General features: G+C 45.6%; 1 protein-coding gene across 1 annotated transcript in view; it reads left to right on the top strand.

Annotated features, from left to right (window-relative positions):
* The window catches only part of LOC143033588 (uncharacterized), a 52,576-nt gene that overhangs the window by 37,098 nt on the left and 5,782 nt on the right, over nucleotides 1-9,696 (top strand). Inside the window, exons 3-6 of the mRNA XM_076199079.1 lie at nucleotides 670-773; nucleotides 3,220-4,851; nucleotides 6,683-6,793; nucleotides 9,035-9,135. Coding sequence (XP_076055194.1) covers nucleotides 670-773; nucleotides 3,220-4,851; nucleotides 6,683-6,793; nucleotides 9,035-9,135 — 1,948 coding nt within the window. The remainder of the gene's footprint in view (nucleotides 1-669; nucleotides 774-3,219; nucleotides 4,852-6,682; nucleotides 6,794-9,034; nucleotides 9,136-9,696) is intronic.

The following is a 9,696-nucleotide window of genomic DNA, read 5'->3' as shown; positions in this document are numbered from 1 at the left end:
GGTCTTGGTATTTTAGGCATTCTTGGTATTCTAGGTCTAGGTATAGGTATTCTAGATATTTTTGGTATTCTAGGTGTTTTAGTATTTTATGTATTCTTGGTACTCTAGGTCTAGGTCTTGGTATTCTAGGTGTTACTAGTGTTCTAGGTCTAGGCCTTGGTATTCTATGTATTACAAAGGCGGAGCATGCCGACAGGAGACCTCCTGGTCCATATCTAGGTCGGATGCGAAAAAAAAAATAATAATAATGAAATAATAAATAAAAACTATAATAATATAAATAACAAATAAAATACATAAATAAATGCATAGGTATAGTTAAATAATAAACAAACAGGTAAATAGTAAATAATAATAAATTGACATACAACTAATAATAAATGAAAATCAAACAGACAAATGATAACAAAACAAAAACAAATAATATAAAATAAATTATAATCATTACAGCATCTTGCTTAGGTGTTTATCTAAATGATTCTTAAAGCTTCAAACTGAACTACATTGCACTACCTGTGCAGGAAGTTTATTCCATTCATTAACTACACGGTTGTAAAGTTGTTTCTACCTACTTCCAAATTGAATCTATTTCTAGATATTCTAGGTCTATGCTTCGTGTACGACAAGCGCCTGGTGGTCTCAGTCTCTGATAGAACCATTTTCTTCCAGGAGGCGATTGAGAAGCGACCCCGGCTTCGAAGACTTCTCCAAAGGATTCCCCAAAGACTTCGACGTTGGTCTTCCCACCTATGAGTTCGATGGCAACCTCGCAGGTACGCAGGAGGAACTTGCTAGACATCGAACTCGCCCCGCAGGACGAAACCGAAACACAAACACAATTTTCAGATTCATACCCAGTATTGGAACAGTGATTTAGACTTCTGCTGATCCGTTTGGAGGTTTAGGTTCTTGTAGTTCACTTAGGTTCCAGGGTTTCCAGCTAAGCTATTATATTTAATACAATTTGTCAGTCATGTGTGTAAGACATTACATATACTGGATTATACATTTCAACATTAATGTATATAGGTTGTTACATATGATACCCCGATATTGGTGCACACACACACATACACACACACACACACGCACGCACGCGCACACACACACACACACACACACACACACACACACACACACACACACACACACACACACACACACACACACACACACACACACACACACACACACACACACACACACACACACACACACACACACACACACACACACACACACACACACACACACACACACACACACACAACACACACACACACACACAACACACACACACACACACACACACACATACACACACACACACACACAACCACACACACACACACACACACACACACACACACACACACACACACACACACACACACACACACACACACACACACACACACACACACACACACACACACACACACACACACACACACACACACACACACACACGACTCGATGGCGCAGTTGGTAGAGTTCCCGGCTGCCACTACGGAGGTCCGGGTTCGAATCCCGATCAGGGCTGAAATAATTTCAGTATCACTCCGCTGTGAGTCGTTCCTCCAACTCTTGTGGACGGGGAGTTTTGTGTGTGTGTGTGTGTGTGTGTGTGTGTGTGTGTGTGTGTGTGTGTGTGTGTGTGTGTGTGTGTGTGTGTGTGTGTGTGTGTGTGTGTGTGTATGTGTGTGTGTGTGTGTGTGTGTGTGTGTGTGTGTGTGTGTGTGCGCGCGTGCGTGTAAGGTGACAGCATTACCCATAGATTGGTCACATATGAGCTCTGAGCTCTCCTCAGGGAGGGTAATAGCTGTCGATCACGAGTCCATCACGTGATCCAAGAACATGGTGAATCACACATTGGTCACAGCATTACCCATAAATCGGTCATACATGAGCTCTGAGCTCTCTTCTGGGAGGGTAGTAGCTGTCGATCACGAGTCCAACACGTGATCCAAGACCATGGTGAATCACACACACACATGCACGCACATGAATCTGTACACAATACACACTAAGAGATAATTTTAACCATCGGTATTTTACAGCCTTCACACGGTGTTTCTATGACAGAAAACTACGCACACCATACCATGTTTTACTCTAGGAAATAGGTAAGATAGATTATAATTCGTGTAACTCAGATGGTGGAGCCGATTACAGCCAAAAACAATAACAACAAAGACTTAAAAAATGCTAGTTATCTAGCGCTACTCAGTTGTGGTATCTGGCAACTGTTCGCTTTCTCAGACACCAAAGTTCCCAAGAACCACTTTCATTATTTATCTACCTGCATGGTAGTTAAACAACGCTTACATACATGCTTTCGATAATTTATATGTCGTTATTGGTATCTATCTATTTACTGAAGGGTGATTATAATTTTCTATTAGCAGTAAGTCTTTCTATATTTCACATATGACTTAAACATTTAGACATCTCTAGACATGGATACTCAATCTCATATCAGTACCTTACGTTACAACAAAGAATTCACTTCAGATGAAATCCAGCTCTCTATCAGTTCAGTAAATTCTCTGTGGTTGGACAAGTGTCTGAGTGCTTCGGATTCTGACTGAATGGTAATTCAAAGAGCAACGTCTAGGCAAGGGGCAGGGAAGGACGGGACGTCGGTGTTTGGTTGGCTACAAAGTGTACTGACTTGAGCTACCACACTGTTTTCAAAACACCATGTTCTTGGGTTTTGTTCTAGATTAAAATCGGTCTGTTTTCGATAGGGAATATGTTCTCATAGTTTGTCTCCATACTGAAGTTAAGAGTAAGCTAAGAGGAATTATAACCCAATGGTAGTGCTGATGTCTAAAAAAAATTAAATTAGAAATACGTCATTATTGTTCGCGAATCAACCTACCTGGTTTTACTACATGATCTTAGGAACCCTATCCTATCTTGCCCAAGGTCACTATAGTGACCTTGCCTAAGATCATTACAGCGACCTTGTCCAAGGTCATTACAACAATGATTAACAAAACCCACAACAACGACCATGGCAAGGTCTTTACAGTACCTTTGACAAGGTCTTTACACTATCCTTGACAAAGTCATAACAATGACCTTGACAAGGTCCTCACAGTGACCTTGACAAGGTCCTCACAGTGACCTTGACAAGGTCCTCACAGTGACCTTGACAAGGTCCTCACAGTGACCTTGACCTTTCTAATTTGTTTCCCTCCTTCTGGACCCCAGAGTCACGCACCATTAGCAGAAGAATGGGTGTTACAGACGCCATCGCCACCATCCTGGCCGAACCTTACCAAGGACCTGTCCCTTCCACCCTCAAAACTCTTTTTCACCGCAATGAACTCCAGCGGCCTGCGCGCCAGTCCTTATCTTCAGTGAACTACTCGCCCATCGGACCCCACAGACTGGCTCCCTCCGGAGACGACCTCAGTGCTGAACCGAGGCGGCCATCACCTCCACACGTGTCTCCAGCCAGCCCAACCTATCCCCAACACCCTCAGTCTAACTTCCCCAGCTCCTCAAATCCTTATCCTACCTTTTCACACTCTCCGAATCCTCAGCAAGGATTCATAGCTCTCCGGCCTTCCCAGAGAATCGTTGCAGACCCTCCTGCCTTCTCCTCTTATTCGAGTCCTGATGCTTTTTTCGAGTCGGCACGGATCCGTGGGAAACGGGACGTGAGTCCTCGAGAGGGCGTGACGAGTCATTTGGAGAGTATGCTCGCGTCACCTTACCAAGGGAGCGTTCCGCAGAGCATCACAAGTCTCTTCGATCAAAACAATCGCAAAGCCAGAAACCCTGAGGCGCTGCCACCACACGAGGCGAAAAACGGGATTTCTGATCCTCGAAGCCCTCCTCCTCCTGCCTCAACTCCTTTCCAGCTCCCCTTCGACCTCCCGAATTTCTTCGCGAAGGAAGGACAGAGTTCCAGAGTTCCGACCATGACCGAAGCTCGTCAGACTCTTGTCTCTACCATCGATAATCTGCTGAAGACCCCCTACCAGACCATCATTCCCGAGACAATCAACAACCTCTTCAACAAAAACAACCCATTTGCAAGCAAGGCTCAAAACAAGGACTACCCTGCCCCCGAACCGGTACTAAGGCATTCTTCGTTGCCGATACGACCGAGGGTCACTCCAGGGCCTCAGGACAAAGGTGTCACTGATCCTGCCGAGCCAAAGGGCTATTTCTCAGGTGGTACGGAACACCCTATCCTCGCCCCGCAGCTGGTTCCCATCAGCCCGTTCAGCGTACAGCTCCATCCTCTCGGAGACATAGGTGTCCCTGAGTACGGTGGCAGAGGTAAGCGTGACCTCAGCGGTGCGAACCGACAAAGTCTCGACAGACCGTCAGGAGTCGAAGAGGAGACCAGTGACTTCGGTAACATCCAAGAGGGATTTTGGCAAAGGCTTGATTTGGACTCTTTCTTCGGAGAACCGAGCTCCATCTTCAGTCGCAAAGATCCAGTTTTCTCTGGCGACGCCGCAGCCTCAGTCACTGAAGAGCGCCCGGACAATAGGGAACCTGCAGAAGCCGTGAGACCTGTTTACCGCACTAAAAAAATACAGGTGACCTCAGCCAAAGAAAACAAATTGATACAGTTGCCCATAATCCATCTACCCGACTTCACCTCTCTAAGGCAGATACCCTCTCTTCTGGCCAAACCTTTCCGAACGGGTCCAAGTTTCCGTAGCCTGAGTTCGGCGACGTCTTCGGAACGGATTCCTCGTCACATCCAGCAGAACCGTCGTCTCCCCAAGGTGAACCGACAGCAGGACATCGTCATCCAGCGGCGGTCGTTTGTGCCTCAAGAAATCGCCCAACAACGCCAGTTCGACCACGCTTTCTTCCAGGGTAAGCCGCTTCTGCACGCCCAGCCCTGCATCGCCCTATACCACTAACAAGATAGCCTTGCAAAGTTCATAGGGCAAGACTCCAAACTAAAGTCGACAACAGATTCATGGCACTCAAATCTGTTGGCCCGACTGCATGACTTAGTGACTTTACTCCATGGCTTCAGGACCAAAATGCATGATTTCATGTCCCGATCTCGCGCAAGCTTGATCCTCCGACTTTACGGACATACTGCATGGCTTCCGAACTAGACTGCTGACGTTATTTAGAAGACAAGCGACTTTTTTTTTAATTGCGACAAATCTAGGACCGCCCGCTAATTCTGCACTGTCGCCTGAACTTTATATCCCATGTAAGGCACGTTTGTGGGTGCAGGCATCACCGAACTACTTGACGTTCAAACGCAAAGCTCTCTGCTACATCTCGTCTTCGTATGCGACAGTCCCACGTTTGAACACCACAGGAAGTTGATGCCCCAACACCCATATTACTTTTACGTGGGATAAAACCTACCTCTTCTCTCTTTCGTTTCCATTAACATTTCTTTCTTTTGCTGAATACTTTTTCTCCAGTTTGCTGGTCCATCCTCTCTCCTGACGCCTTGGCTGACACACCCAAATTAGCATTTCTCTGACGTGCTTTGCCATGGCTAACATCCCTACTTTAGATGTTCCTTATCCCCAATTGACCCCACTCAACCGTCTGGTGATTCGACAGACACGCTTATAGTCACTAACACTAACAGACTAGCATGACTCTGTCACGGTCACTACAGTGCTACACACATATTTATATTGCATTCTTCCACTGTCACTACAGTGCTACACACATCTTTATATTGCATTCTTCCACTGTCACTACAGTAATACAGACATCCTTACGCTGCATTTTTTCACTCTCACGATAACTAGGGACGAAACGGATCGTCCCTTTGAGATCTAGCAAATGGTTATTTATCCAAATTATGGTGTAATCGTGTATGTGTGCTTCCACGTTGTGTGTGTGTGTGTGTTTTCACATCATTGTGATATATAGGATAAGATTTACGTGTGCATGTGTGTGTACTCTCACTCCCTCAGTTTTAGTATTGTGTAGCAGCTTCGTCACACAACTGTCTACCGCACCAATATGATTTCCAGATTGTAGTGTCCCTAAGTACGTACACGGTAGAACCTCAGCTAGACAACTTTATTCTCCAGCTGCCCTAACCTAACTGTAGGTCTAGAGTTCCGTAGTAGAAATGTGACCACGATTTAACGCACTTAATTAAGGTCTACACGAGAACAGGTCAACCACAACAAGACGGGAGTCACTATTGACGTCACAAAGATGACTCAATGAAAAAAAGTTGACTTGAAACGGGCACTGTTTTTGTTTATATAAATCGAAGGATGTTTCCGTTTCTTTCGTTTTAAGTTTTGTAACTTACTTATATGTCATTGAAGAAGTAGTATTAATGGTGATGTCATCAACGAAAAATAACCCGTTTTCGTCAATCGATCACACTCGTTCTTGTCTAGACCTTGCTTCTAGTGACCTCATCACAAAGCCTGTCCACAGTCGAGCACATATACTCCTTTCGACTTCTCTTTATTTTCTAAACCCGTCTTCACCAACACACCCACACTGTCAACTCCTACAGGAACCTCAAAGAACCTCAGAGTCATGGGCTGAGGTCTTCTCATTCAGGAGGGATACGAACCCTGGTAGCCTCGTTATGTATCCATTTCCTTTCACCCGATCTCGACTGATCCGCTCGAACTCCCGAGTCTGACACGACCAGAAGGTTCTCATCGTGACTACGACCTCTGACTGTTGCCAATACTTACAGAGCCCGGTGCCAACAACCCAGATAGCAAAGGCTTCATTGTCGGGCAGCCTGAGTCCTTCCCATCCTTTTCCTCCATCGGGGGATTTGGTCCCATGCAGGATCAACCCGAGAGTGAGTAGTTTTCATTTTTATCTTCTCTAATTATTTTCTATTTATTTGTTTATTATTATTGTATGCTATTTCTCTTTTGTCATATGTACGTGTGTGTGTGTGTGTGTGTGTGTGTGTGTGTGTGTGTGTGTGTGTGTGTGTGTGTGCGCGCGCGCATTGTCTTACGGCCCTTCATGGAATATGTTGCCCAGTACTACTTGCCGCATAGTTATTTTGTCAATGACTCTACCAGCTTCTTTCACCGTTTTCCTGCCAGTGAGTCGATAGAAAACTAAAGTTTTCAGATGAAATCACTAAAGGAAGTGATATTTGATCATTTAGTTTTATGGTAGGATAGTACAGTAATGATAGAGAGAAACAAATAATTACACCCATATGAATGTATAATTCTAGGTAAGGAAATACATCTTTTCACAAATACATTTTCGTAGGAGATTATTTCAAACAAGTGTGTAAATGCGTTTATTGCGTTAATGGAACGCCAAAAGGTGTGCACATATGATCGTGGGTAGAAAAAATGGGATGAGATGTGACGGCGTGCGTGTGGAAACGCGTGATGCTGCCTGCGAAAGTCACATGAAACCTTTGCAATTCGTCACACATAACGCGACCCAAGGTCGTCAGATGACCACGGTTAAAAAAGATCGTGAGACGCGACGATTCGCCTCACGGTGGAGGAGCGTGAGAATGACGTGAGGAGGGAGGGAAGTCCCCCACAGCTCACGCTGGTCGACAGAGGTCTGTGATGGGTGCCTGCTTGTTCCAGCATTCGTGGTGAGAGCGACGATGGAAAAGGAGGCGAGTAGAGTTGTGGGGAGGGTACTAATAGGCTTGAGGAAGAGATGAAGAGAGGAAAACACAGAGAAAGAGAGAAAGAGAGAGAGAGATCCGTTTCCCAAGGCCTCTCTTGCAGAAGACCAACGGGCTCCAGAGAGAGGGAGAAAGAGAGAACCGTTGCCGATGGCCTCTCTTGCAAAAGACTCACGGGCTCCATAGAGAGAGAGAGAGAGACTATAGAAGGATGGGAAGGATAACGATAGGGAGGGAGAGAGTAAAAAAGAGATGGTAGAAGGCGAGAGATGTGGGGCACGAGGAAGGAAATAGGAAGAAAAGAAAAAGAAAAAAGAAAAAGAGAGCAAACGGGGAGGGGGGATGAATAATGGATAAGGGTAATGGAAAGTTGAAAAAAATCGAGGACTTCAATACCCCTTTATAAAGTTTACGACCAAATCAGAGACTACTTGAGTGAAAATACAAATCACGGAAACGTTCAGAGAAAGGAAAGTGGTTGTTCGAAGTGAAACAAGAATAAAACGAAATATAACTACAAATAATGAAAAAGAAATCTGAAAAGGTAATCGTGGTGGGAACGTGGTAGCAATGAAATATGGCTTAGCTGGGAGTGATTATGTGGATGAAGAAACGATAATGACACCGGACTGCTGCTAGATATGGGAACATGGGAAGATTCACGAACGACATGGATTGAAGAATAATACACTGGAGAAATTTTATCAGATTGTTTCTTCTTCTTCTTCTTCTTCTTCTTCTTCTTCTTCTTCTTCTTCTTCTTCCTCTTTTTCTTTTTTCCTTCTTCTTCCTCCTCCTCCTCCTCTTCTTCTTCTTCTTCTTCTTCTTCTTCTTCTTCATTTGAGTTGAATGAAAGTTGTTCTTTACTCCCAAATGCTTTCCTTATTTTATATGTTTAATGATTAATGACAAACATGTTTACTATGGACAAGATCCGAATGTTCTTTTGATAACGTTTTGGTCCACTACGTCACAGAACGATGGTGGTGGTGGTGTGTGTGTGTGTGTGTGTGTGTGTGTGTGTGTGTGTGTGTGTGTGTGTGTGTGTGTGTGTGTGTGTGTGTGTGTGTGTGTGTGTGTGTGTGTGTGTGTGTGTGTGTGTGTGTGTGTGTGTGTGTAATTCACCTTGGTCTTGGATCACGTGTTCGGCTCATGATCGACAGCTACTACCCTCCCGGATAAGAGTTCAGAGCTCATGTATGACCTATCTACAGTATATGTGTGTGTGCGTGCGTGTGTGCGAGTTAAGCAATCGGAATGTTATCAGATTTGAGATAAGAGCAAACAAGTAAATGCAGAATGATATTATCTAATCACTCTCAAAGGGACCCGCGATCGAGACTTAACAACGGCGGGTTTGATAATTTTGGATTATATCGTTGCTACTAGCGATGTTAGCCTCCTTAATAACGTTGACCTTCCTCTCCACAGCTGCAAACTTCGTCGAGGAGTTTGTGATCCCGAGCGTCCCAATCCCCGACCTGCCAGACACCCCCCAGCAGCAGTTCACGCCCCCGAAGTTCCCTCCCCAGGTGAGTTTCGGAGGAACCCTCAGGCAGAACCCAGGACCACCCTTGACGCGACTGGGGCCGATCTCCCCCGCAGGCCGACAGAATCATAACTACCAGACCGAGGACCTGGGCTACTTCGGCCTCACGTCCTCTTTCTCCTCCTCCTCCTCCTCCTCCTCAGGTCCTGAGGACCTCGACCCTGACACTCTCGACCTTTCACCTCATGACCTCACGACCTTACCGCTTTATCCCCAGCACTCACTCCATAACAGTCACACTCCACCTCACCCTCAAGCTTCACCCGTAAGGTTGAAGGGCGGCCGCCCACGGCGCCCTCGACGGGGCAATCCTAAACGGCGCCCAAACCAATCCTTCAGTCTCCTCGACCCCCTACGCAATCTATTACGTCCTCCCCGGCGGCGGCACCAACCCAGGCGACAGGTACAGGACCTCCTCCTCCTCCTCCTCCTTCTCTTCCTCACAACCCCTCCCAACTATGTTCCTTTCCGGGCTTCCCCCTCGTGCATGACCTCAGAGCACGATCATTCTGGAAAAAAAAAAATATATATATATATATATATA

Source organism: Oratosquilla oratoria, chromosome 16, assembly GCF_046742065.1.
Source record: "Oratosquilla oratoria isolate Oo_2021 chromosome 16, ASM4674206v1, whole genome shotgun sequence".
NCBI lineage: Eukaryota > Metazoa > Arthropoda > Malacostraca > Stomatopoda > Squillidae > Oratosquilla > Oratosquilla oratoria.
This window is presented reverse-complemented; position numbering and strand designations above follow the sequence as displayed.